The 25098-nt window shown below is 65.9% G+C and overlaps 5 protein-coding genes across 7 annotated transcripts; 3 read left to right on the top strand and 2 right to left on the bottom strand.

The window, feature by feature from the left end:
* Window positions 1-1725: 1725 nt before the first annotated feature.
* LOC134169773 (tubulin alpha-1A chain) lies at window positions 1726-20724 on the bottom strand. 2 transcript variants are annotated; one of them, XM_062630601.1, is made up of 4 exons: window positions 20720-20724; window positions 3707-3930; window positions 3485-3633; window positions 1726-2881 (listed from the first exon to the last, which is right to left on the bottom strand). In XM_062630601.1, coding segments are annotated over exons 1-4 (1356 nt in total). In that variant the 5' UTR covers window positions 20722-20724; the 3' UTR covers window positions 1726-1900. The 2 variants fall into 2 exon arrangements, with proteins under 2 accessions (XP_062486585.1, XP_062486584.1); XM_062630600.1 differs by lacking the exon at window positions 20720-20724 and adding an exon at window positions 4915-5071 and having other exon boundaries at window positions 3707-3929.
* LOC134169774 (tubulin alpha-1C chain) lies at window positions 8788-11487 on the top strand. Its single transcript, XM_062630602.1, has 4 exons — window positions 8788-8806; window positions 9522-9744; window positions 9818-9966; window positions 10498-11487. The coding sequence occupies exons 1-4, from the start codon at window positions 8804-8806 to the stop codon at window positions 11470-11472; spliced, it is 1350 nt and encodes a 449-aa protein (XP_062486586.1). The 5' UTR covers window positions 8788-8803; the 3' UTR covers window positions 11473-11487.
* PRPH (peripherin) lies at window positions 12347-15414 on the top strand. Its single transcript, XM_062630603.1, has 9 exons — window positions 12347-12705; window positions 13290-13350; window positions 13529-13624; window positions 13715-13870; window positions 13948-14073; window positions 14151-14371; window positions 14595-14644; window positions 14762-14832; window positions 14939-15414. Exons 1-9 carry the CDS (start codon window positions 12347-12349, stop codon window positions 14984-14986), a joined length of 1188 nt encoding a protein of 395 aa, XP_062486587.1. The 3' UTR covers window positions 14987-15414.
* Window positions 16041-17976, bottom strand: C1QL4 (complement C1q like 4). The gene is made up of 2 exons (XM_062630655.1): window positions 17396-17976; window positions 16041-16386 (listed from the first exon to the last, which is right to left on the bottom strand). The coding sequence occupies exons 1-2, from the start codon at window positions 17909-17911 to the stop codon at window positions 16207-16209; spliced, it is 696 nt and encodes a 231-aa protein (XP_062486639.1). The 5' UTR covers window positions 17912-17976; the 3' UTR covers window positions 16041-16206.
* Window positions 20725-22600: 1876 nt separating the features above from the next.
* DNAJC22 (DnaJ heat shock protein family (Hsp40) member C22) lies at window positions 22601-24274 on the top strand. Of its 2 annotated transcripts, none has more exons than XM_062630574.1 (3): window positions 22601-22677; window positions 23027-23844; window positions 24015-24274. In XM_062630574.1, exons 1-3 carry the CDS (start codon window positions 22619-22621, stop codon window positions 24257-24259), a joined length of 1122 nt encoding a protein of 373 aa, XP_062486558.1. In that variant the 5' UTR covers window positions 22601-22618; the 3' UTR covers window positions 24260-24274. The 2 variants fall into 2 exon arrangements, with proteins under 2 accessions (XP_062486558.1, XP_062486559.1); XM_062630575.1 differs by having other exon boundaries at window positions 23027-23825; window positions 24015-24223.
* The last annotated feature ends 824 nt before the right edge of the window (window positions 24275-25098 follow it).

Genomic DNA, 25098 nt, shown 5'->3' with positions numbered 1-25098 from the left:
GCTGCGGGACTTTGGGGGGGGCCGGGGTTTACAGAGAGCCCCCCCCCCGCTCGGTTTGGGGGTTCCGGGGTGGGCGGGGGTTTGACCCTCCGCTCCGCTGGGCTCAGCCCCCCCGCCCCCGTGTGTGTGTTGCGGAGGGAGGGTGCAAAGGCGGCTCCAGCCCCCCCCCCCGCATCCCTCCCCCTCCGGTGCGGCTCCGCTGCAGAGGAAAACTGCGACATGGGGGGGAGGGGGGCTATGGCACGTGCTGCCCCCCCTCCCCCCCGCCTTTACCGCGTCCCGAGGCCGTTAATCTGCTTCTCTGGTCAGCCCCCCCGGCCCATCTGCATCCCACGGCGCCCCCCCCCCAGCTCTTCTGAATCTCGGCACCCCCAACCCATCTTTAGTGAGAGGCGCAGTCCTGAATCCTGCCGTTCCGGGGGGCATCGTGCCCCGAGACCCCCCCTGGATTTCAACGCGGGGGGAGGGGGGCAGATCCCGCTCCTTTTGTCTCGGCCGCGTCCTCTTCTCCCTGCGTGTCTCTCCCCCCGCCCCAGGGCTGTGTTTGTGGGGTGCAGCTCCCCGCTTGACTGCGAGTCCACGGAAAGCCCGGGGGGGGGGGGGGGGCAGGGGCGGGGGCGTTCAGCACCAGCCCCCATTTAATCCCCTCTAATCCGCCTTCCTGTTCACAGGGAGCCTCGCGGCTGCAGGGCGGCCGCATCGCGCGTCCCAGCGCGTCCTCCTGCCCCACCGAGATCCCCCAGCCCAGCCGAGGCCCCTCCGGGGTGCTCGGGCCCGGAGCGGCGGCAGAATCCGCATTGCAGCGGGTGACGTGGCTCCCGCCATTTGCCTTCCCGGGCAGCAGCGCGGCCGCTCCCGCCGGGATGCACCGCAGGGGGTGGGGAATCTCTGGGGGCACCGGAGGCCGCTCTCGGTGCGGGGGTCCCCGGGGGGGTCTGTGGTCCGCTTGGCTTCGGCTGATGCCGAGGAGATGCTGCGGAAGAGCCGGTCCCAGCCGCGCTGGAGGGGGTGGTTCAGGCACGGTGGCCAGGGTGGGGGGAGGACCAGGGTGCACATCCCCCACCCCCACCAACACCCACTCGGGTTTGACTGTGTTCAACTTCCCCTTCATTATTTAGCCCTGACGGGAGCCGCAGGGGAAGAGGGGCGGCTCTGACATTCCCCCCTCCCAGGGGCTGGGACCAGCTCTCAGCTAAGCCAGGGCTGTCTCACCCTGCCATAAGGGACACAGGGACCCCAGGACACATCATGGGTGGGGTTTGCGGGGGGAGGTGGGGGCACCCATCTCTGGCCACCCAGAAAGATGAAGGCACCCCGTTCAGCCCCAGCAGTGGTGTTGGCAGTCGAACCCGCGCTTCAAGGGACAATGCAGCCCCTCCCCTGCCTTCACAGAACAGGCAGGAGCCCCCCCGAGATCTCTGCGAGTACGGGGGGGAGGTGGGGCAGTCAGCTCCTCGCTTTTGGAGGAGTTAAACCAGCCCCCATGTGCTCACTTTGCTCCTGGTCCTCAACAACCCACACCAGCACTTAATAGAGATGGGGAGAAATAGAAGGGAGAATATGAGGGAGTCACTGCCCAGTCCAGGGCAGGATGGGTTGGGGGAGGATGAGTTTGGGGAGCACAGGGCTAGGCTCAGGAACCAGGTAGAGACCTGGGGTGCACAGACCGCAATACTATGGGAAGTCATCAGGGACATAACAGAGTAAAGACACCAGAACCAGGGATAAGACAGGGAATGCTTTTTATTCAGACCCACAGAAGAGGACGGGTGGGTCCGGAACAAACTTTTCCATTGAAGCACAAACCATTGACAGGACAGACCCTGGCGAACACACTGCTACAGCCCTGAGGGCCTTCATCTAGGTTATGTTCCCTGTAGAGCAGCACCCTTGGGGGAGTTCAGTATTCCTCCCCTTCCTCCTCTCCCTCCCCTTCCACAGAATCCACCCCCACCTCCTCATAATCCTTCTCCAGCGCAGCCATGTCCTCCCGGGCCTCTGAGAACTCACCCTCCTCCATGCCCTCCCCCACGTACCAGTGCACAAAGGCTCTCTTGGCGTACATCAGGTCGAACTTGTGGTCCAGGCGGGCCCAGGCCTCGGCGATGGCCGTGGTGTTGCTCAGCATGCACACCGCGCGCTGCACCTTGGCCAGGTCCCCGCCAGGCACCACCGTCGGGGGCTGGTAGTTGATGCCCACCTTGAAACCGGTGGGGCACCAGTCCACAAACTGGATGGTGCGTTTGGTCTTGATGGTGGCGATGGCGGCATTGACATCCTTGGGCACCACGTCCCCGCGGTACAGCAGGCAGCACGCCATGTACTTGCCGTGCCGCGGGTCGCACTTCACCATCTGGTTGGCCGGCTCAAAGCAGGCGTTGGTGATCTCAGCCACTGAGAGCTGCTCATGGTAAGCCTTCTCAGCTGAGATGACAGGGGCATAGGTGGCCAGAGGGAAGTGGATGCGGGGGTACGGCACCAGGTTGGTCTGGAACTCCGTCAGGTCGACATTCAGGGCCCCATCAAAGCGCAGGGAGGCTGTGATGGAGGACACGATCTGGCCTATCAACCTGTTCAGGTTGGTGTAGGTGGGCCTCTCGATGTCCAGGTTGCGGCGGCAGATGTCATAGATGGCCTCGTTGTCTACCATGAAGGCACAGTCGGAGTGCTCCAGGGTGGTGTGGGTGGTGAGGATGGAGTTGTAGGGCTCCACCACGGCCGTGGAGACCTGTGGGGCCGGGTAGATGGAGAACTCCAGCTTGGACTTCTTGCCATAGTCGACAGAGAGGCGCTCCATGAGCAGGGAGGTGAAGCCGGAGCCGGTGCCACCCCCAAAGCTGTGGAAGACCAGGAAGCCCTGCAGCCCTGTGCACTGGTCAGCCTGGTGAGGAGAGACAAGGGGAGGGCATGTTTAGTCCAGGGAACAGCAGAAGTTGCTCCTTCAGCTCTGTGCCCCCCTGAGGACATCTGGGGGCTTCCCAAAGCAGAAGTCACCGGGGTGGATGGCAAGGTGGCCCTGACCCATCTGTTGGTCACTGGCTCATAGGAGTGGTGAATCGCTCAGGGAAGCCCCAGGGGTGGAGAATGTGGGCAAAAGCAACTTGCAAGAACATGTTTGGGCTCCGGGGCCAAGCCCCGGGCTCAACACAACCGCTTTGCTCCGGGCAGGACCGGTCCGAGTCGGGGCCGCCGGCGCGGTCACCGGGACGCCCATCCCCAGCCGCACGCAGCTGGACTCAGCCATGGCCAGAGCCAAGGGGAAACAAAGAGGGAATTGCAGAGCTCAGCACCGCCCTTGGGCTGCGGCGCTGTGGAGCCGCTCCAGCTCCCCCCTGCGCCGCATCGCGCTGCGGCCAATGGCAGCCACTGCACAAAGGGATTAACATTCATTAATACATTAAAGCTAAAGCCAGCCCGGCTGCTCCGAGACGGAGAACTGCGGCTTTGTCCTCAGCTCGCCCCCTGCAACCTCCCCCCCACCTACCAGCTTGCGGATGCGATCGAGGACCAGGTCGATGATCTCCTTCCCGATGGTGTAGTGCCCACGGGCATAGTTGTTGGCCGCATCCTCCTTGCCCGTGATGAGCTGCTCGGGGTGGAAGAGCTGCCGGTATGTCCCCGTGCGCACCTCATCTGTGGGGAGAGCCCGTTAGCGTCTGTCGGCCTGTGAAGCCCGGACCCCTCCCCAGCCCCGGCCCACACTCACCGATCACCGTGGGCTCCAGGTCCACGAAGACGGCACGGGGCACGTGCTTGCCGGCACCCGTCTCGCTGAAGAAGGTGTTGAAGGAGTCGTCCCCGCCACCGATGGTCTTGTCACTGGGCATCTGCCCGTCCGGCTGGATGCCGTGCTCCAGGCAGTACAGCTCCCAGCAGGCATTGCCGATCTGCACGCCCGCTTGGCCAACGTGGATGGAGATGCACTCACGCTGCAAGGACAGGACATGGGGACGTGTCACCCCCTGCCTCCCCTGCTTTGTCCCACCCTAAGTGCCCCCCGTAGAGATGCTGCAACCTGGATGGAGCCTGGATCCTGTCCCAAGGCACTGTATTGTTCTGGGTCCTGAGCTCCTGGGGTCCCATCCAGCCCACCCAGGGACCTGAGGCTGGGCCCATTGAGAGATGGGGAGCTCAGAACTGTGTGTCTCATCCTGATCCAGGCAACAGGGACCCCACACAAGGACCCTAGAGTCTCATCCTGCCCTATACACCCTGCTTAGACCCAGCAGTACCTCTGGTAGGGCCTCAGCATCAGGGTCCCTGTTAAGCCACGGCAACACCCATTGGGGAAAGGGGGAGCTGTCCCACTCTGCCCCTGCAAGGGGACTCATTCTGCACCATTAAACCGAGGCGGCGCCCAAAGCAGGCTCAGCACCGGGGGGGCCTGTCCTGCCCGGTTTAACGGGAGCCACGCCCAGTGCGGGACCACAGCTCAGTACCGGGAACGGGGGGCCCGATCCTGCCTCTTTGAGCCCGTGCCACGCCCAGTACGGGCTCAGCCCCAGGGTCCCATCGTGCCCGGTTTAACAGCAGCCACGCCCACTTCGGGCTCCTCGATCAGCACCGGGGACCCATCCTGCTCGGTTTAACGGGCATCGTGCCCAGAGCAGGCTCAGGGCTTGGTCCCGGGCGTCCCATCCTGCCCACTTTAATAGGAGCCACGCCCAGTATGGGCTCGTTGCTGAGCCCCAGGAAAGGAGAAGGACGCATCCAGCTCCGTTTAACGGGACCCACACGAAGGGCTGAGCCCCCACCCCCCCTGCCCGCTGTAACGGGAGCCACGCCCGGTGCGGGCTCAGCCCCGGGAGCCAGGGCCGCATCCCGCTCATCCCGGGCGCGGCGGGGCCGGCCCCGGGAACAACAGCGGCACCGGGGGACGGGAACTGGACCTCCCCTCCCTGTTCCTCCCCTCACCATGGTGGCGGTCGCTCCGGGGCGGTCTCACAGCCCGACGCTGAGGCGGTCGATGTAAGAGGCGCGGTGGAGCGCGGGGCTCGACGCGGGGCTTTATAGAGCCCGGAGGGGCGGGGCGGGCGGCGGGGCCGGGGGGGGGCGGCGGCGGCGGCCATTGGCGCGGCCCGGGATGAGGTAATGCCCCCCGGAGCCGCAGACAAAGGCCGGGCGGTGCGGGGAAGGGGGGGACTGGGGGCTGCGGCTGCCGCCTTCAGGGCCCCGGCCTCGTCCTTGTCCCCGGCCCCGCCTGGTCCCGGTGCCCCTTCCCAGCCAAGCTGCCGGTCCTGGCCATGCCCCGGTCCCTCTGCACTGCCCCAGTGGTGTCACCGTCCTCGTGTGCACAGACCTGGCTCCCGGTCACATCCCTGTCCCCATCCTCAGCCACACCCAGGTCCCGCGTACCTGTCCGCATCCCCACCTGTTCCACCATCCCCTTATCTGGCCACTGCCCTGCCTCCAGTCTGTGCTCCCGGCCCCATCCTCAGCTACACACCTTCCCTGTCCCCCACCTCGCTGTTTTCCCCATCTCCATCATACTTGGTCCCCATCCCTGTGCCCATCCCTAGCCACACCGTGGTCCCCATCCCCAGTCATGGCCTTGTCCCCATCCCTGGGGATACTGTCCCCAACCCAGGGACGCTGTCCTAGACCCGGCCATGTCCCAGTGCCCTGCTTCCCAGCCACCGCTTGGCCTGGCTCAGTGCCCTGGCTGCAGCCTGGCCCGTGCCCATCCCTTCCAGTGCCTCTTTGTCTGCTCAGGCAGCAGAACCCAGCCCCGCAGGGCCCAACCCGGGGGAAAAAGGTTCCTCCTGGGTGTAGCTGGGGATGGGTATTGCCGTGGGGCTGCAGACACTGAGGGGACACGGGGGACAAAGGCCTGAGGTGGGGTTTTGAGGCTGGGGGCAGCTGCTCTGCAGCAGCTGGTGGTGAATGGGGACACAGCGGGGACACCAGGACGTGCATACCCCAACCCCCCCTCCATCTGCTGCAGCCCTTGCATGGCACCCCCGATTCACCAGCCCCACAGTCGTGGCGTTTCCCCTCCTCAGGGAGTGCCCCCTCCTTTCTGTCCCTGCAAAGGCCATGGTGGCTGGGGCAGCGGGAACTTGGGGGGTCAGTCTCTGTAGAAGGGTGACCACACACCACCTTCAGGGCTGGCCCTAGCTGCTGCAATGGAGCTGCCAGGGTGCCCCTCCCGCAATGGGAAATGCCATTCTTCTCTGCTCTTCCCACATTCTGCAGTTTTCTTTGCATCTCCAGGTTCCTTCATCCCCAGTCCCAGACACACTTCCTCAGTCCCAGCCCCACATCCTCAGCACCAGCCCCACATCCCCACTGCCCCCCCCCCCCCGCCAGCCCAGTGCTTCTGGGGTGCTGCTGAGGTGGGGTGGGTGGGAGCAGGGCCCGTGGGGCTGCAGACAAAGAGGGGTGAGGATTTGGGCATCGCCCACCAGAACAAAGGACTGGGCGGTCCTACCTGCACAGAGTAGAGGAGAACCGGGAGATCTGGCTCTCACCGGGAGCAAACGGGTTTTAGGGGCACCCTAAACCCAAAGCAGCTCAGCCCCCCCAGCCCTGACCCACAGTGGGGCCATCCTTGCATGGGAAATGCTTCATGTCTTTGTCCCCCCATGGTCCTGAGCCTCCAGCGCTGGTGTGGGACCTGGCAGCACATCCCCAGTGTAACCCCACTGCTGTCCCCAGAGTCTGGGGGTTTGGGGCCCTCCAATAGCTCCTGCCACAGGGACCCCTGTCCATGCTGGGGGGGGTCCCCGCCCGTTGTGTACCCCAAGCCGTGGGCTGACAGGCGGTGCCCCATTGGGTGGCGGTGGCTCAGCCCCCCCCGGGCAATGCGGGGTATGGGATGTGGGGCTCTGGGTGCCGGGGGGACCCCCGTGTCTCCCCCCATCTCGTTAGGTATGGAGGGCCACTCGTCTCCACGCCGGCCGCTGCCAAGCAACCGCCGTGGTGGCGGGGTTGCTAGGAGACCGGTTGCTAAGGGATGGGCTGGGACCCCCCTCCTCCCGCATTCCCCTTCCCCAGTATCCATCCCAGGGCCTGTGGGGGGTGTGGGAAGACAGGCCTGGAGTCGCCCCCACTGCCTGACCCTGCTCTGCTGGGGTGGGACACCATCTATGGGACCCCCCCAGTGCCTGCTAGGGGGGCTGCACAGGCACGGGGGTTTCCCGATACCCACCCTGCCATGGATGCCATGGAGCTACACAGCTCCAGTGTGTGCCGGGCGGGGGGGGGCTGGCCCTGCTCCCGGCCCCCTCAGCACTTCCCGGCCTCCTGTGCTCTGTTGCCTGTTGGTGGCAACGCGGCGGCTCCTGGCGACGGTTGTTGTGCACACACACCCCCCCGCCATATCCACTGCTGGGCACGGGACAGGCCATTGCCCCACCGGGTCCCCTCTTGGGCCACGCAGAGCCCACAGCCCTGCCCATGCTGCCCCCCCCCCGGGCTGGGCATCTCGGGGGGTGGGGGAGGGCTTTGAGTGCCGGTGGCTCCTGGTTTCCTGGCACGGGGGGGTCACAGTGGTGTTCCCGCAGCTGGGTGCCCTGTGCCCCCCCCGCGCAGCCCCCACTCTGCGGGAGCCACAGCAAAATGGGGTTCAACCCGGGGGCTGGACGGGGGGCTGCAGCCCGGGGGTGGGGGGGCGACCGCGCCGCCGTGGGGAGGGGGCTGCAGCAGCGCAGCACCGCAATGCGGCAAAACCCGCAATAAAGGAGCAGGGCGGCGGCGGCGGGAGGTGAGAGAGATCCCGCTGCGGGGGGGTTCCCGCGCTGCCCTCCCCCAAAGCACCCCCAGAGCCCAGCAGGAGATGGGGTGGGGGGGACTCGCGGTGCTCTGGGGGAGCGCAGGAAGCGGGGGTCGCAGGGGCACCCCAACCCCAGGCGGGTGCTAGCAGTGAGGATGTGCGCAGGGAGTGGGGGGACACCGGGGAGCCAGGGGATGGGGGGGGCATTAGGGAACCTGAGGAGTGGGGGCACACTGGGGCTGCCCAGGCCATGCCGGGACCCTCCCTGGGGTCCCCCGGGACATCGTGCCCTCCTCTCCTCCCCAGCCCTACGTGTGAACAGGTTCCCTTTGTGGCGGGGACACCAAGAGGGGCAGCGCTCGGGTTCCAATCCAGGCCTGGGGGTCTCCGGGGCTGCCGTGTCCCCACGCTGCGGCCCTGGGAACCCCGACCGGGGCCGAGGGCGTCCACAACTTCCCGCCCGTCCTGCGCTCCCCGAGGAGCCGCCCCAGGGCCTGGCACGGGAACGCGCGCGGCGCCGGGAGCGGGAGCAGGAGCCGGCGCGGCGGGGGCCCGCGGGGCTTCCCACAGGAACGGCACCGGGATGGGGACGGGGAGAGGGAGGGGGCAGAACCCGGCACGGGGCAGCTCACCCTAACCCCCACCACAGGCTGGGCGGCGGCGCTCCCTGCGCGGAGCCCGGGGCTGCGGCGGGGAGGGCTCAGGGACCGCTCCTGCCCCCTCAGCCCCGCCAGGCCCCAAAGACCCCCCCCAAATTACCCCCCCATGACCCCAAAGACCCCCCCGAACCTCCTCCTCACCAAGCCCCGCCCCTCGCCCCGTTTTCCACCCCCCACATTCCGCTCCGCTGACGTCACCGCCCGCCCAACCCCCGCCGTCCTTCGAACGCGCCGTTCAGAACCGAGGCGGTGCGGAGAGGGCGTGGCCAGTCGGTGAACGGGCGTGGCGGAGGCGGGAAAATGCGATGCCACGCCCCCTCCCCCGTCCCGCCCGCCCCCGTCCCGCTCCAGTATATCACGGGAGGGCCCCACCGGGTGCTCCCCGCCTCCTTCCTCGGTGACTCCGTAGCGGTTCGGGCAGTGAGCGGCCATGGTGAGGGCAGGGGGGTGCGGGACCCCCCATGTCCACGGTAGCACGTGGAGCTGTGTCTCGGGGGGGTGAAGGGTTCTCGTGTGCCCAGGACACTGTAGGGCTGCTGAGCACTTTTATGCTCTAGTGAGGGGTTCCGTGTGGCCCTCGTGTGGGGTGTTTGGGGTGGGGGTCGGGGGTCCCAGCCTTGGGAGCACTGCTTGTCCCGGGCTCCAAGGCAGGACCTGGATGGATTTGCTCCTGGGGAGGGAAACGTATCCCACGAAGGTGCTGGGGGGAGCGGGGTGGAATCTGCCGTGATACCCTGCTGGGGATAGGAAGAGCTCCTCGTGTGTGGGACGATGGGGGGGGGTGGGTGCGGACTCAGCAGTGGCTGCGGTGGGGAAACGCTTCCCAGTCCCGGGAGTTTACCGAGAGTTTGTTATTGCCCCTGAGCGACAGCATGGGGGGTTCCGGGCTCCCATCCCTGTGGATCAGAACTGCTGGAGAGAACGGGAATTTCCCTTGGTAATCGAGGGGTGCACCTGAACTGGGGGTGATGGGGACCTCTGAAAAGAGGGCAGTGAAGTTGCCTCTGTCCCCATACAAGCCTAGATAGGGAATGGTGAGGACTGGGAATAACCCTGAGGAATCCCAACCTCTGTATTGGAGCGACGGGTGTGAAGTAACCTAATCGGAGCGGGGGGGGCGGTTGAGCCTGACTGCTGTGTCCCCGCAGCGCGAGTGCATCTCCATCCACGTTGGCCAAGCGGGCGTGCAGATCGGCAATGCCTGCTGGGAGCTGTACTGCCTGGAGCACGGCATCCAGCCGGACGGGCAGATGCCCAGTGACAAGACCATCGGTGGCGGGGACGACTCCTTCAACACCTTCTTCAGCGAGACGGGTGCCGGCAAGCACGTGCCCCGTGCCGTCTTCGTGGACCTGGAGCCCACGGTGATCGGTGAGTGTGGGCCGGGGCTGGGGAGGGGTCCGGGCTTCACAGGCCGACAGACGCTAACGGGCTCTCCCCACAGATGAGGTGCGCACGGGGACATACCGGCAGCTCTTCCACCCCGAGCAGCTCATCACGGGCAAGGAGGATGCGGCCAACAACTATGCCCGTGGGCACTACACCATCGGGAAGGAGATCATCGACCTGGTCCTAGATCGCATCCGCAAGCTGGTGGGCATCCCAGGTGGTGGGTTTATTCCTAGGGTAGAGGAGTGGCTAAGGATAAAGGGAAGCCATTTTTCCGGGGTGGGTGATCAACGGGTCCTTCTCTCCTCATCAGCACTTTGGGACAGGAGGTGGAGCTGCCCTGAGGTATGTGGGACAGGTTTGGCCTGTCTCTGGTGCCCACATGGGATGCATCTCCTGAGCCCAGCTATGGGGAGGAGGATGAGAAGCCCCATGCCCAGGGCAAGGGGGGACTTGCAGCCCCAGTTTGGGTGCTGGTGCAGCACTGGTTGGACTGGTGCGGCTGCCTGAGCTCTTTGAACCTGTGGTTCCCACGCTGGGGCTGGTGCCGCGGCTGGCTGGACCTGCAGTGCCGCTGGCTCTGCTCCAGGAGCTCCAGGCACATCAAAGCCAGAGCTTGGCCACCCATGGGCTTGTGTGAGCCAGGTGGCTCCTGCTGCACCCGTCCTGGGGAGCATGCAGCTCCAAAGCCATGGCTGACCCACTCTGGACCCCCGCTGGGGCCTCTCCCCACAGGCTGACCAGTGCACAGGGCTGCAGGGCTTCCTGGTCTTCCACAGCTTTGGGGGTGGCACCGGCTCCGGCTTCACCTCCCTGCTCATGGAGCGCCTCTCTGTCGACTATGGCAAGAAGTCCAAGCTGGAGTTCTCCATCTACCCGGCCCCACAGGTCTCCACGGCCGTGGTGGAGCCCTACAACTCCATCCTCACCACCCACACCACCCTGGAGCACTCTGACTGTGCCTTCATGGTGGACAACGAGGCCATCTATGACATCTGCCGCCGCAACCTGGACATCGAGAGGCCCACCTACACCAACCTAAACCGCCTCATCAGCCAGATCGTGTCCTCCATCACAGCCTCCCTGCGCTTTGATGGGGCCCTGAATGTCGACCTGACGGAGTTCCAGACCAACCTGGTGCCGTACCCCCGCATCCACTTCCCTCTGGCCACCTATGCCCCTGTCATCTCAGCTGAGAAGGCTTACCATGAGCAACTCACCGTGGCTGAGATCACCAACGCCTGCTTTGAGCCGGCCAACCAGATGGTGAAGTGCGACCCGCGGCACGGCAAGTACATGGCGTGCTGCCTGCTGTACCGCGGGGACGTGGTGCCCAAGGATGTCAATGCCGCCATCGCCACCATCAAGACCAAACGCACCATCCAGTTTGTGGACTGGTGCCCCACCGGTTTCAAGGTGGGCATCAACTACCAGCCCCCGACGGTGGTGCCTGGCGGGGACCTGGCCAAGGTGCAGCGCGCGGTGTGCATGCTGAGCAACACCACGGCCATCGCCGAGGCCTGGGCCCGCCTGGACCACAAGTTCGACCTGATGTACGCCAAGAGAGCCTTTGTGCACTGGTACGTGGGGGAGGGCATGGAGGAGGGTGAGTTCTCAGAGGCCCGGGAGGACATGGCTGCGCTGGAGAAGGATTACGAGGAGGTGGGGGCTGACAGTGTGGAAGGGGAGGAGGATGGGGAGGAATATTAGTGCCTTTGGCTCTTGTGCCTGTGACACTGTAATGCTCATCATTAAAGATGCTGTTTCCACTCTTGCCTTGTTCATTGTCCACTGGGAGTGATCAGGGTAGGGGGATGCTCTGAGGGGAGGTGAGTCCTGGCTGGTTCTGGTGGTTCTGTGACATGGGTGTACCTTGGCTCCGTCCTGTGCCATGGGCTGGCTGTTTCCTGCCGGGCTGCCTGCACCTGAGAGACTTTCATGTCTTCCTCTCTGTGCTATTGCCCCTGTCACAGAGTGCATCACCCAGTGGGGTGCAGACCACTGGATCACTCCCTGCTTTGAGCCTTGTAGCGCAGCCAGGATCCAGCCTAGTGGAGGTGCCCTGCTCTCTACGTGGTGTCTGACTGCTCTCCTGTGCAGTGCTGGGCAGGGCACTGACCCCTTCCTGTAAGTGCTGCCTGCGGAGGGAAGGCTTGGGCGGGGGCAGATCCTGAAAAGCCGAGTCATGGCTGCCCGTTCAGAAGGGGGGGGGAAACGTCAGGGGTCCCACTCCCCGCTGCTGGGGAGGGACACGGCCTGCTCCATAGCGCCGGATGCGACCCGCTGACTTGCGGTAGCCCCCGCCCCGAGGCTTCACCCCACGGGGTTCCCCAACCCTTCTGCTGGGGCCTGGCAGGGGGAGCCCTCCCCCCACCCCAGTGAATCGGGGTCCCCCCGGCCCCTCTCCTCCTCGCTCCCTCTTCTGCCGGGCTCCTGGTCCTGCCCCATCCCGCCCCCCGAGGGGCACCCGAAGCCCCCAGCCGGGAGCCACCTCCCCTCGCATCCCCAGGTCTTCCCGACGGGGCGGAGCCGCCGCCCGCTATAAACAGCCTGTAGCGGGAACCGCTGCTCCCCCTCTACCAGCATGAGCGGCGGCGGCGGCGTTCCCCCCCCGCGGCGCTCCTTCGGGGCCCCGCCGCCCATCAGCGCAGCTCAGGGGCTGCTGGCGGCGGCGGCGGCGGCTCGGGGAGCGGAGCGGGAGGAGTTGGCGGCCCTGAACGATCGTTTCGCCGCTTTCCTGGAGCGTGTGCGGGCTCTGGAGCGGCAGAACGGGGTCCTTCGAGACGCGCTGGGCCGCGCCGCCGCCGCGCCGCGCACGGCCGGGCTGGTGCAGGGGGAGCTGCGGGGGCTGCGGGAGCGGCTGCAGCTCCTCGGCCGGGACCGGGACCGCCTCCAGACAGAGCGAGACGGGTTGGCCACTGACCTGGCTGCCCTGCGGCAGCGGTGGGTGCGCGGCGGGGCCGGGGATGCGCCGGGATGAGGGATGCGCCGGGATGAGGAATGTGCCGGGACGAGGGATGCGCTGGGACAAGGGATGCGCTGGGATGTGCTGGAGAAGACACAGGGAGATGCTCCTGGTACCCAGGGCTGTGCAGCAGGATGGGGAAGCACCAGGGGTGTTGGGGGGCAGGACGCACTGGAGGCTGCGGGGAGGGGTGCGCCGCGTGTATCGGGATGTGCTGAGGAGGACCGGGAGAGGCTGGAGAAAGCACTGGGAGGACTGGGAGAGACTGATAAGGACGGGGAGCTCGGGCACTACAAAGGGTGGGGCACGGGGGTGCACTGGGAGTGGACAAGCACTGAGGTGGGAGATGAACCCAAGTCAGGGGCTGAACCCACCCCCCCCCGGGGAGGAGCGTGGCCCAGCGAGGGGTCTTGGGGGGCTACAGTGGGGTCTTGGCCCCGAGACAGGGTAGGATGTGGGGGTCCTGTCCTGGCTCAGGCTTGGGGACTCCTCCATCCCCGCATGCCTGCAGAGTGGGGGCTGCAGGAGGGTCCTCACCTTGTTCCGCTCCTGCTGTCCCCAGGCTGGAGGATGAGACCCAGAAGCGGGAGGTTGCGGAGAAGAGCCTGGTGCTGTTCCGCAAGGTGAGGGGGCTCATGCAGTGCCCATTCTCCTGTGACCCCCATGCCATGCACCCCCGGCTGCTCACGCGTCTGAAGGCCCAGGCCATGCATCATGTAGACTAAGGGGGGGACCCGGCGTGGTCTGCGAGTCCCCATCCACTCCCTGCTGCCCCACAACTCATCCCGGCCATGCCCACAGGACATAGACCATGCCACCTTGTCCCGCCTGGAGCTGGAGCGGAAGGTGGAACTGCTGCTGGATGAGATCAGCTTCCTCAGGAAGCTGCACGAGGAGGTGCGATGGGGACACGGGTCGGGGTGGGGGACACAGGCAGGGTCCATAAGCTGTGTCGTGACATATTGTGACCGCCCGTGTGCCCCCCAGGAGCTGCGGGACCTGGAGGTGAGCACCCCAAGCCCGGTGCCACCAGTGGAGCTCTGCAAACCGGAGCTCACAGTGGCGCTGCGGGAGATCCGCACCCAGTACGAGAGCATCGCCGTGAGGAACCTGCAGGAAGCCGAGGAGTGGTACAAGTCCAAGGTACCAGGGGCCGGAGGGGGCTCTGACTGGGGTCCGGGGCACCCCAATAGCTCTGACCCCTCCAGTGGGTGCTGCAGTTTGCAGACCTCTCGGATTCAGCCAACCGCAACCAGGAGGCGCTGCGCTTGGCCAAGCAGGAGATGAACGAGTCACGGCGGCAGATCCAGAGCCTCACCAGCGAGGTGAATGGGCTGAAGAGCATGGTGAGACCCGGGTGGGGGGATGCTTATGGGGGAGAACCCCAGCCCCAGGGCCTACAGCGCATCCTCATCCCGCGCAGAACGAGGTGCTGCAGCGGCAGATGCAGGAGATGGAGGCTGAGTTTGGGGAGGAGATAGGGAGTTACCGGGATGTGGTGGAGCATTTGGAGCAGGAGCTGCGGCAGCTCAAGGAGCAGATGGCGCGGCACCTCCGCAAGTACCAGGACCTGCTCAACATCAAGATGGCTCTGGACATCGAGATCGCCACATACCGCAAGCTGCTGGAGGGTGAGGAGAGCAGGTGAGGGCCTCCCCCTGCTGACTTTCTCATGGGATCTCCTGGGAAGGAGGTGGCTCCACAGAGGACAAGCAGCTCTCATCCCACAGGAGCTGGGAGATAATGGCAAGGCCAGGCGACGGGGTGAGGATGAGGGAGCTGCTGCCACCCCACCCGCCCGTAATGGGGTCACTCAGCGGTGTCCAGTGACACCCCAGAACCCCCTCACCCCCTTTCTGCCCCCCAGGATCCCTGTCCCCCCGCACCGTCCAATCTCCTTCAGCGGGAGAAGCTCAGGTGAGAGGGGTTGGGGGTGCCCCAGTTGTGTCCTTGGGGGTCCTTTTCCCCCATGAGAGTGCAGGTGGTTTCTGTGCCCTGCCTCAGGGGGGGACTCATGGCTTCTGTGTCCTGCAGTGCTGGAGCCTGTGCAGAGCCCACCTAGGAGGATGGTGCTCATCCAAACCATTGAGACACGGGACGGGCAAGTGCGGGGCCCCTGTCCCTGCATGAGGGGTCTCCCCCTCTCTGGGGCTGTTTCTACCTGGGGTGTCGACCCCACCTGCATCCTGACCCCACCTTGTCCCCCCACAGCAGGTGCTGACGGAGTCAGACAGACAGAGAGCGGAACCGGGACAGTGATGGAGGGGCCGGGGAGGCTTCACCGGCTGCCCCCCCATCCCAGCGGCACGATGCATCCGGTGCCTTGTGCCTTCCCCTATTCATTGCTGTTTATGCCCCCCCTCCCGCCCCTCGTCTGTATTTAACGTTCACCGAGTGCACCCCGCCTCCGGGGGTCGCGGGGTCCTGGAGACGCTGGGGCTGCGCCCCCCGCAAATAAAGGCTGTGGCGCGGAGGGACCGAGTCCCGCGCGGAGGTGCGGGGTGGGTCCCGGCGCTCGCACCTTTACCGGAGTGCGTTACTGGTGCTGGACCACCAGGCGGCGCTGTCCCACAATCCCCCATCCCGGCGCTGTAATCAGCGTCTTCCTTTCCCGGGTTCTGATAGGCTGATATCAGCCTATCGCTGAGAGGACTGGGCGCTCGACCAATCCCAGACGGGTGTTTGCGCGCGGTGCCGCCGCTGATTGGTCATTTCTGGGCCGCGGGCCGATTCAGTGGCGTTGGCGGTGTTTATAAAGAGGGGCCACGCTCAAGGTGAAACGGGAGCGGGACGAGAACCGGCCCCGAGGATATGGGGAGTCCCGAAGAGGAGGGTTCCCCCCCGCACAGCGGCAGCAGCCCCCGACCCGCCGCGGTGCGATGCGGTCGCGCTGGAGATAACCCAGCTCACCCCACCCCCTGTGTGGAGTGTCCGGTGTTGTGAGCCCCCCTCCGCGGCATCCCTTCCCGAGGTCCCCCCACATCCCCGGTCCTACCCGTGTCCTGCAGGCGCCGGCCGGGCGGTGGCAGCACCGTCCCAATGCCATGCGGGGGCAGGGATGGGGATACGGGCTGCGGGGTCCAGAGGGGTCCACAGCGTGGCCCCGCCTCGGGGGGCTGTCGCTGTCCCTGTGTCTCCGGGGGGGGTGATGGGGAAGGTGACATCGAGGGGTTCCACCCATCGATGCGGAGCTCGTCACAGCGGCTCAGTCCGTCGTCCCTGTCCCCGTCCTCCCCCCCCGGGGGTTGTGTCCCCAAATGTTCCTTTCCAGGCCACTCCACCCCCCACGAAGGTGACGGCAGCCGCTGCACATCCAAACCCCGAGTGCTTTATTGGGGGATGTCATGACGCCCCATGATCAGCTGCGGGGATGGGGACAGCACCGGGACACCCCAATGCCACCCTTGGGTGTTGCATGCGGGGAGGAGGACACGGAGCACTGATGGGGGTGGGTTTGGAGGGGAGGAGCGCCGGAGGCGTCAGTCAGGGTAGATGATGAACCCGGAGAAGGTGCTGTACTTGTTGGTGTTGCCGCCGTGCACTTTGCCCCCGTCCAGCTTGATGAAGACCTCGTCCCCCACGTCCAAGTGCAGGATGACGCTGTTGCTGGCGTAGTCGTAGTTCTGGTCCGCATCCTGCGCGATGGCGCTGGCCCGGACCTGCGGGATGGGGGACACAGTCATCAGAGCCCCCCCGTCTGTGTCACACTGTGCTCAGGACCCCGCCGCCCCGCTCAGCCGCGGCTCAAGGTCGCACTGTGCCCGGGTGCTGCAGAGCCGGGGGATGGAGCCGGTGTCCCCCCCCGGCTCCCAGCCTGCTTTGGGAGGGGACAGGGATAGAGCCCCCCCTCCCCCCGACCGCTCGCGTGGGTCTCGCTGTCGGTGTTCAACCAGGGAGCCCCAAGACCAGGAGTTCCCCGCGGAGGTGATGGAGCCGCCATTGATCCCGCTGGATCCATCCTTGTTTCTCCCATAATAAAAGGAAAGTGTCACCACAAACAAAGGGACCGGCCAGGGGGAGCACAGACCCGCCCCCCCCACCCCGGAGGCTGGTGCTCCTGAGGCAGTGTGCCCCAACCCCCCCCCCCAGACCTGCATCAGGAGCCCTGGGAATGGGGGTTTCATGTCCCCAAGGATAGGCAGTTGCTCCCCCCATCACCCCATGGACCCAGAGGGGGAATGGGATGGGTGGCAGATGGGAATGGGGCTACTGGGAGAGCTGGGATAGGGGGAAATGGGATGGAGGAAGAGGGACGGGAAGAAGAGGATGGGAATTAGGCTGGGGGAATTGGGTGGTGGAAATGGAATGTGCGTGGTGGGGGGAATTGGAGAGCGAGAATCATGATGGGTGGAGCTTGGATGGGGGGGTCAGGAATGAGGGGACCCAGGATGGAGAGATGGAGATTTAAGGGAAAACAATGGGAAAATCAGGGTGGGAGTAAACAAGATGGGAAAAGCGCGATAGGTGAAGCAGAGTGGGGGAACTGGGATGGAGGAAATTGGGATGCAGAAAACCAGGATGGGGGGAAATGGGACTGGAGGAGCTGGATGGAGATAACCAAAGCCAGGCTAGAACAGGGCAAGGGACTGGTTAGGAAGAAGCAGGATGGGGGAAACCAGGAGGAGCCGCGGTCATGGTGGTGGCACCAGTGCTGGTCCCAGCCTGTACCTGTCCATTCTTCATAAGGTCGGCCCACATGCTGGTGCCATCGCCGCCGCGCATGAGGACATGGTAGGTGAAGAAGTAGATGCCAGGAAGGGGACAGGTGAACTTCCCACTTGAGGGCTCGTAGTAGTTTCCCACGTTGGTGACCACATCGTCGAAGCGCAGCACCTCATAGCCCTCATGGGGCTTCCGCAGCCCAGCATAGAAGGCGATCTTGGGGCTGTAGAAGGAGGGGATGTACCCCCCAGGACCTGGCCCCGGTGGCCCTGGTGGTCCCGGCCGACCTGGTTCACCTGGTGGCCCCCGTGGTCCCGGTGGCCCTGGGGGTCCCCGTACCCCAGCACGGCCCTTGCGGCCCGGCTCACCCTTGGCACCGGGCAGGAAGGGCTGTGGGGAGGCCGCGGGCAGCTCAGGGTAGGGGTCACAGACCATACGGCAGCTGCCCAGCATCTCATAGTGTGCGGCTGCCTTGGAGCTGTGCACCAGCAGCGGGATGGCCACCAGCAGCACCAGCACCATGGCCACACCAACGGCTGCCCCGGCCACCCGCTTCCGCCGGCTCAACCGCGACGCCGCCAGTGCCAGCAGGTCCTCGTCGCCCTTGGGTGCAATGGTGATGCTGGGGGGATGGACGGGACCCAGCCGCCCACCGAGATCCTCAAGTTCCGGTGGGGACAGGGATGAGGATGGAGATGTGAATGGGGATAGGGATGAGGATGGGGATAAGGATGAGGGTATGGATAGGGATGGTAACGGCAGCGGGGATGGGGTTGGGAAGAGCAGCCAGGCTGGGGACAGCAGCGGGGCGGGAGATGGGGATGGGAACAGGGACGGGGATGGTGACAGCAGCAGGGCTGGTGCTGGGGACAAGGATGGGACCAGGAGCAGGAGTGGAGCTGCGAATGGAACCGGGACTTGCACTGGTGAAGGGGAATAAAGCAGAGCCGGTGATGGAACCGGGAGTGGAGGTGGGGAAGGGGCTGAGGTAAGAGCCGGGGACGGAGTAGAGATCGGAGCTCCTGCAGCAGCCAGAACCGGAGCCGGTGGAGGAGCTGGTGATGTAACCGGAGCCGGGACGGAGCCGGGATGGAGCCGGGACCGAGCTGGGAAGGAGCTGGGACCGAGCCGGGAAGGAGCTGACGCCGGAACGGAGCCGGGAAAGAACCGAGACCGGAGCCAGGATGGAGCCGCCGCGACGCGCGGGGCAACTTCTCGCCAAGTTGCCCGGGAGCAAACACCCCTCCCGCGGGAGCGGGACTCCCTTCCCCGGCAGCAGCCCCAGAGCGGCCCCGCTCTCCTGGTGCGTGCTGGCGGGGACGGGCGGAGGGACGGGGACGGGCAGCGCCGCCAGGGGCGGTTCTCCCGGAGCCCCCCCTCGCCCCACTCATGGTCCCCGGGGACGCACGACCCCGAGCCCGCAGCGGAGTGTCCCCCCCCCGCTCCTGTACCCCCCCCCCCCCAACAGCCGGTGCCCTCCAGTACCTGCCGCCCGCGGCGCCGGGAGCCACGTGCAGGGGCCGCCTCCCGCAGCGCACCGCTCCCGCAGCCCCGCTCCGCCCGCCCCGCTCGACGGCACCGGGCACGGCGAGGGGGGGGGAGGGGGGTGGGAGGGGAGCGCAGCGGGGGCAGGGATTGTGCAAAGGGGGATGCGGGGGGTGTGAGGGGCTGGGGGCGCACAGAGCACCCCCCCCATGCACCACCGTGGGCCCGTTTGTGGGACCCCGCTGGCCGGGGGTGGCTCTGTCAGGGTGTCCAGTCCTTCTCCAGGATGGGGACAGAGCCCCGGGGATGCTCCAGTGCCTCTGGTACCACCGGGGGGGCTGGAGCTGGGGATGTGGGAGTGTGTGTGCCTGTGCATGCTTAGTGCAGGTGTGTACATGCTTATTGCAGGTGTGTGCATGCCTGTGTGCCTATTGTGTGCATATCCTGCGCATGTGTGTTTATGCCTGTGCATGCTAAGTATATCTGTGCACATGCATACACATGCTTAGCGCATGTGTGTGAATGCTTTGTGTGTGTGTACATGCTCAGTGCATGTGTGTTTATGCCTGTGTACGCTCTATGCCTGCCCATGCTCAGTGCATGCGTTTTCATGCCTATGCATGTGCATGCTCTGTGTATGCTCTGTGTATGTGTGTGTGTGCCCGTGCATGCTCCATGTGTGGGATTCATCCCATTGCTTCTCCAGGCCAGGCCGGCGGCTCCAGCGGCCGCCGATCAATCCCGGGCTATTGCCGGGATTTATGGCCCTGTTCTGCGGGGGATCGATGCGATCCCGACGATGTTTGTGCAACAAATCAAGCTGCTGAAGCCGCTCCCCAGCTCGCCCCGGCGGGAGCCTCCTGTGCCCCCGGGAGCCCCCCGAGTCCCACCACCACCGCCTGGCGTTAACGAGCGGCATCAACGCGTTAATTAGCCACGAGGGGAAGCCCTGCCGCTAATTACCGGGCACCGGGGTGTGGAGGGAACGGGCCCCGTCGTGGCGTCCCTGCGGCCGCACCGAGCCTCGGTTCCCTCCTCCATCTCCTCCCGCTGTCCCCACGCAGGGCACGGGCACTGCTGCGGTCATCCCGATGGGAACGGACACATCCCGCACCGCAAAGCCCGGAGCGAGCCGGCAGAGCGGAGCATGAATAAATGCATCAGCCGGCTCGGGGACGACGGCGGCGGCGGTACAGCCACGGTCACCATCTGCCTCCGCGGCCCCCGAGGACCCATCGGCTCGTGGAGCAGCCGTGTGGCCCCCGCAGGGTCACATGCAGCGCCGGTGCTGTTTGGTGCATGGTCCAGAGCGGCCGGTGCACGGTCCCTGGCACCCAGGCGACATCATCCTTCCTCTCCCCATGGCTTCCCCAAGCGCTTCCCTCCCCACCGAGTGGCAGAGGGAACCTCATGCCGATGGATACGGATGGCTGGATGCGGCTGCATGCTCCAGCCAGGCCCTGGTAGCAATAAAGCTACCCAGGTTGGATGCAAATTGTCCTTGAGCGGCGACAATAAAGCAGCAGCCTCTGCTTTGAGCGGTGCTGGGGGGGGTTACCTCCCAGTTCTCTGTGTCTACCGCTCCCTGGGATGGGGCTGATCTCCAGCCCCACAGTCACAGATGGGGGCTGCCCCACATTGGAGGGGAGACACACATACACGGTGTCACTCAGCCACTGCTATGGTGCTGCAAGGTTTCATCCCATCACCAGCTCCAGGGCAGGGGGGGGCATCCCTTGGGAAGGGGGAATTCCCAAGGGGGGGATTGATGATGTGCCGTGCCCCCCCGCGCTGGCGGGGGCCGTGCAGCGGGGCTGTCCGTGCCGGCGCTGCCTGGATGGATGGATGGCTGCGGCCCGGCCCGGATTAATTCTCTGGACAAGTGGCATTTATTACGGATGCAGGAGATGTCAGGCAGAGAAATCCATCCCACCCGGGCGGCAATTAAAGCGGTGGCCGGGGGAAGGGGGGGGCCATTTGCCCCCTGCCTCCCACCGTAGCACTCTGGCGCTGTGCACCCCCCTGTGCGGTGCTGCCCCCTGCGCTATGGGGCTGGGGGCCCATTGGGGATTCGGCTCATGCCCACCTGAGCCGGGCACTGACAAATAGACATTTAAATCAGACAATTAGCTGGGCTGCACCGCTGACATCCTTAATGTATTAATGTGCATCAGCAGCTAATACATAGCAAATCCCCCTCAGAGCAGCGCGGGGGGACAGGGGCCGCGGCGCAGCCGGGGCTGGCAGTGATGGACGAGCCCGGGGGGACTCTGGCCCCGGCGCTGGCATTAATTACCAGCCAAGTGACAAGGCAGCGACACGAGAGAGGTGCTGGAAGCCTTCAACCAGGGCGGCCATGGGGGGATGTGCTGCGGGGGACCACGGGTGTGAATTGGGACATGTGTGTTTATCAGGATATGTGTGTGTATTGGAACATGCGTGTGCAGCAGGACATGTGTGTGCAGTGGGATGCTGATGTGCATCGGGGCACATCCGCATGGGCATACAGGTGAATTGGGACATGTATGTGAGGACATGGTAGGATGAGGTCCTGGCCGTGGTCCCTGGTGTGTCCCCAGCCCAGTGCCCGTGTCCATAAGCAGTGACAGATGCCTCAGCTCACAGGGATGCTCCAGGGGTCAATGGCACCAGCGCTGGTGGCTGCTGCTGACCAATGGCACCAACCACATGGAGACCCCCCATGGCCCCCCACTACTGGGGCACCCCAGGCGCTGCCCTGCACACACGGCTGGGGGCACACGGAGCTGTGGCCACTCGCGGGCTCCATCTGCCCCCAGTGCTGGAGGCAAACCTGACATTTGTAATTGGGGTTACTTAAAGGAATCGATGAGGATGTGAGAGCCCCCCCACCTCCTGCATCCATCCTGTGCTGCAACAGGGGGTACAGACAGAGCCCCCCTCAGCCGCGGGAGTGCTGGGGGGGATCCTGGGGGCTGAGGAGCCTGTCCAGCCACGGCGGGGTCCCCTATTGAGGGTGATGGGGCTGAGCCCCCCCGCGTCAGGCAGCGAAGCGTGGGCCAGGGCCGCTGGGACCTGCTGTCAAGGAGGCAGCCAGGCAGGGCGGGAGGCGGGGGGGGGGGGGGGGCGCTGTCAGCGCGTCCTGACGGGCAGCGGGGCGGGGGGGCCCGACAGCATCTCCCTTATTGCTTCTCAGCATCCTCCCATTGCTCACAGCAACCCTCATTGCTCACAGAATCTTCCCATTTCTCATGGCATCCTTGCATTGCTCCCCAGCATCCCCCCCATAGCCCCCAGCATCTCCCCCATTGCTCACAGCATCTCCCTTCTGCCCCTATTCCACCACAACATCAGCCCATTGCCACCAGCATCCTGCCTTTCATCCCCCCACCCCAGTGCTGGGGGCCCCCCCAGCCCTAGCCCAGTGCTTAGTGGGGTAACACACCCCAAAATCCATTGGCTGCATTGCTGTGGGCATTCTGAGCCTAGGGGGGTTCAGCCCACCCCCCCCCGTAGCTGAGCCCCCAGCACAGGACCGCTGCGGAGCCGTTAATAATGGATGAGCCCAAATTGGAGGCTGCAGCCGGTTAATCCCGGCAAACACGGCAGCGCTGAGCAAACAGAGGCTGCACGGGGTGGGGGCGGGAGGGGGGGCTCAAGTCCACCCCGCACCCGGTGCCTCCAGGGTAAGCCTGTGGCGCTGCTGTGGGACTGCCCCCCACCCGTTGTCCCAGCACTGCTGCCGGTGCCAGTGCCCTTTGACTGATGGTGTGTGGGGCAAAGTCTACTGGGGGAGTGGCACCATGGGAGCTCCATGGGGAGAGGTGGGTCAAGATAGGGGTCGGGGGGGCTTATGGGCCATGGGTGCGTTCATGGGGTCCTGGGTGGGCTCAGAGGGTCCTGGGTGGGCTCATGGGGTCCTGTATGGACTCAGGGGTCCCTGGGTGTGTTCATGGGGTCCTGGGTGGGTTCACGGGGTCCTGGATGGGTTTATGGGGCACTGGGTGGGCCCGGTGGGTGCTGGGTGGGGATGCACTATCGTGGGTGGGCACATGGGAGCCATGTTAGTGTGCACTGGTCCTGAACGGACACGTAAGACTCCACTGGAGGGGTCTGTCGGGCGGGGAACACAGCACGACCCGAGGGTCCCTAATGGCACCATCCACCCCACAGGGTGCCAAACACCGCGGCCGTGCCAGTGCCCGTGGGGGTGGTGACACACACTATGGCCAAGCAGCTACTGGTGGCCTATGGCCTGTGGGCTCTTGGGGGGCCGTTGGGGTTGCACCACCTCTACCTGGGCCAGGACAGCCACGCACTGCTCTGGATGCTCACACTGGGTGGCTTTGGTGCCAGCTGGCTCTGGGACGTGTGGCACCTCCCGAGCTGGGTGGCCATGGCCAACGGGGCTCCCGTGGCCCGCACCGGGCCTGTACTGGCGCTCAGTGCCCTGCACCTGGCTGGCCAGGTGTGGGTGGGGGTGTACTTCGGGCTAGCTGCGGCGCTGGGGCTGCCGGGGGTACCGGCGATGCTGGCGCAGCCCCTGGCCGTGGGGCTCGGGGTGCAACTGGTGGCCTCGGTAGGGGACCAGACATCGGAGGCGCCCCGCACGGTGGCCGCAGCCTTAGCCGCCTTCCTCCTGTTCCAGCGCCGGGTGCTGGTGCTGTTGCCCATCAGCGTGGCCGCTGCCGTCGCCGCCCAGCGGCACCGGGGCTACCGGCACCGCGGGGCTTCGCGGCCCCGGCTGCGAGCCCGGCTCTACCGCCTGGCGCTGGCGCTTGTAGCCTTTGCCACACCGCCCGCCTGCCGCGGGCTCAGCGGGCCGCTGGCGCTGGCCAGTGCGGTCACCGAGCTCCTGCTCCTGCCCCTCCGTGCTGGGCGGCTCCTGGCTGAGGTCTTGGGCTCTGCTGGAGGCTTGCAGGGATGTGGCGCCGGCACCGAAAGGAGCAAGCAGCAGCGGAGGGCGTTTGAGGTGCAGGATGCGGCGCTGGGTACCGGGCGGAAGGGGGATGCTGCAGGGGGCTGCAGAGTCCATGGGGCTCGACAGCTTCCATGCCCTTAGGGGGAACAAACCCCCTTTCTGGGGTCCCCTCCAGCTGCTGGAGGTACTTCTGTGGCCCCGGGAGCGGGTCAAGTCCCCACAGCCCCCTCTCGCCCGCAGGTCTTGGGTCTCCCACCCGGCTCCTCCATCGAGGCCGTGCACCGGAGCTACCGGGAGCTGGTGAAGCTTTGGCACCCGCACCACAACCGGCACCGCACAGAGGAGGCCGAGCGGCGCTTCATCGAGCTGCTGGAGGCCTACGAGGAGCTGGCAGGGCCCAGGAGAGCCCCGGGGTGATGCCGGGGCGCGTGAACACGAGTTTCCCTCTCTCTGCTGCCTTGTTCCTTCTAGCGCGCCATGAGTGAGGGGTGGGGGGCCACAGGGATGGGTGGGGGCTTGGGTGAGCCATCACACGGGGCTTGTGCAAAGCCTTGCACGTTGTCTGTGCACGGAGAACTCGCCGTTCCTTGCACACCCGGCAGCTCCGGGGCTGTTGAGGCGGAGCGGGGCCCCGAACCCCGAGCTTAACCGCTCGCCACCCCGCCCCGGCTCAGCCTTCGGCCGCTCCCGGAGAACACTCGGGTGTTTCCGCCTCAGGGCGGTGGCTCTCGGCAGTTTCCGTCCACGTTCGGCACCAGCAGCCCCGCCCCGTCCCGTCCCTCGTGGATCCGATTGGCTCTCGGGGGAGGTTGGTCCCGCCTTTCCCGGCGTGAGGGGGCGGGGCTTTCGACGTTACGTCGGCCGGACCTCTTCTCCATTGGCTGGGGGGGCACCACCCTCCTCGCGCCGCTGCTCCCTTCTGCCCTCTCATTGGCCAGAAGCTTTCTGCCCGGCCCCGGCGTCGCATCTGAAAGGCTGGCGGAGCAGGGGGGCGGACTAAGTAGGCCCTTTCGCCCCTCTCATTGGCGGAGGGCGGGAGCGTTGCGGAGATCCCACGTCGCCACTGGCTAGCGAGCGGTGGCCGCGTCCTGATTGGTTGTGGGGCGGCTTCAGGGCTCCTGCCGGGCCGCGGCCCTCCGCCCCCCTCCCGGTGCATCGGACGGCCTGAGGTGAGGGGGGGCGGCACCGGGACCGTGTGGGCCCTGAGCCGGTTCTGGGGCCGGGGAGGCCTCGGTGGGGCGGCCGTGGGGGGTGGCGGGAGCGGCTTTGGGGGTGGTTATGAGGGTAAGGGGGGGGTGATGGGGATGATCCCCCCCCTCCAGCC

Source organism: Pezoporus occidentalis, unplaced genomic scaffold (genome assembly GCF_034315485.1).
Source record: "Pezoporus occidentalis ecotype Australia unplaced genomic scaffold, CSIRO_AGI_Poc_V1 ctg357, whole genome shotgun sequence".
Lineage (NCBI taxonomy): Eukaryota > Metazoa > Chordata > Aves > Psittaciformes > Psittacidae > Pezoporus > Pezoporus occidentalis.
This window is presented reverse-complemented; position numbering and strand designations above follow the sequence as displayed.

Coding starts and splice junctions, on each gene's coding strand:
- LOC134169774 (XM_062630602.1), top strand. Junction 9,745..9,817: donor CCTGGAGCCCACGGTGATCG/GTGAGTGTGGGC, acceptor CTCTCCCCACAG/ATGAGGTGCGCACGGGGACA. Junction 9,967..10,497: donor TAGATCGCATCCGCAAGCTG/GTGGGCATCCCA, acceptor CTCTCCCCACAG/GCTGACCAGTGCACAGGGCT.
- PRPH (XM_062630603.1), top strand. CDS start 12,347: ATGAGCGGCGGCGGCGGCGTTCCCCCCCCGCGGCGCTCCTTCGGGGCC. Junction 13,625..13,714: donor TCAGGAAGCTGCACGAGGAG/GTGCGATGGGGA, acceptor TGTGCCCCCCAG/GAGCTGCGGGACCTGGAGGT. Junction 13,871..13,947: donor AGGAGTGGTACAAGTCCAAG/GTACCAGGGGCC, acceptor TGGGTGCTGCAG/TTTGCAGACCTCTCGGATTC.
- C1QL4 (XM_062630655.1), bottom strand. CDS start 17,911: ATGGTGCTGGTGCTGCTGGTGGCCATCCCGCTGCTGGTGCACAGCTCC. Junction 16,387..17,395: donor ACCTTATGAAGAATGGACAG/GTACAGGCTGGG, acceptor CCCATCCCGCAG/GTCCGGGCCAGCGCCATCGC.
- LOC134169773 (XM_062630601.1), bottom strand. Junction 3,634..3,706: donor CCTGGAGCCCACGGTGATCG/GTGAGTGTGGGC, acceptor CTCTCCCCACAG/ATGAGGTGCGCACGGGGACA. Junction 2,882..3,484: donor TCGATCGCATCCGCAAGCTG/GTAGGTGGGGGG, acceptor TCTCCTCACCAG/GCTGACCAGTGCACAGGGCT.
- DNAJC22 (XM_062630574.1), top strand. CDS start 22,619: ATGGTGTGTGGGGCAAAGTCTACTGGGGGAGTGGCACCATGGGAGCTC. Junction 22,678..23,026: donor TGGGAGCTCCATGGGGAGAG/GTGGGTCAAGAT, acceptor TCCACCCCACAG/GGTGCCAAACACCGCGGCCG. Junction 23,845..24,014: donor GGTGCAGGATGCGGCGCTGG/GTACCGGGCGGA, acceptor TCTCGCCCGCAG/GTCTTGGGTCTCCCACCCGG.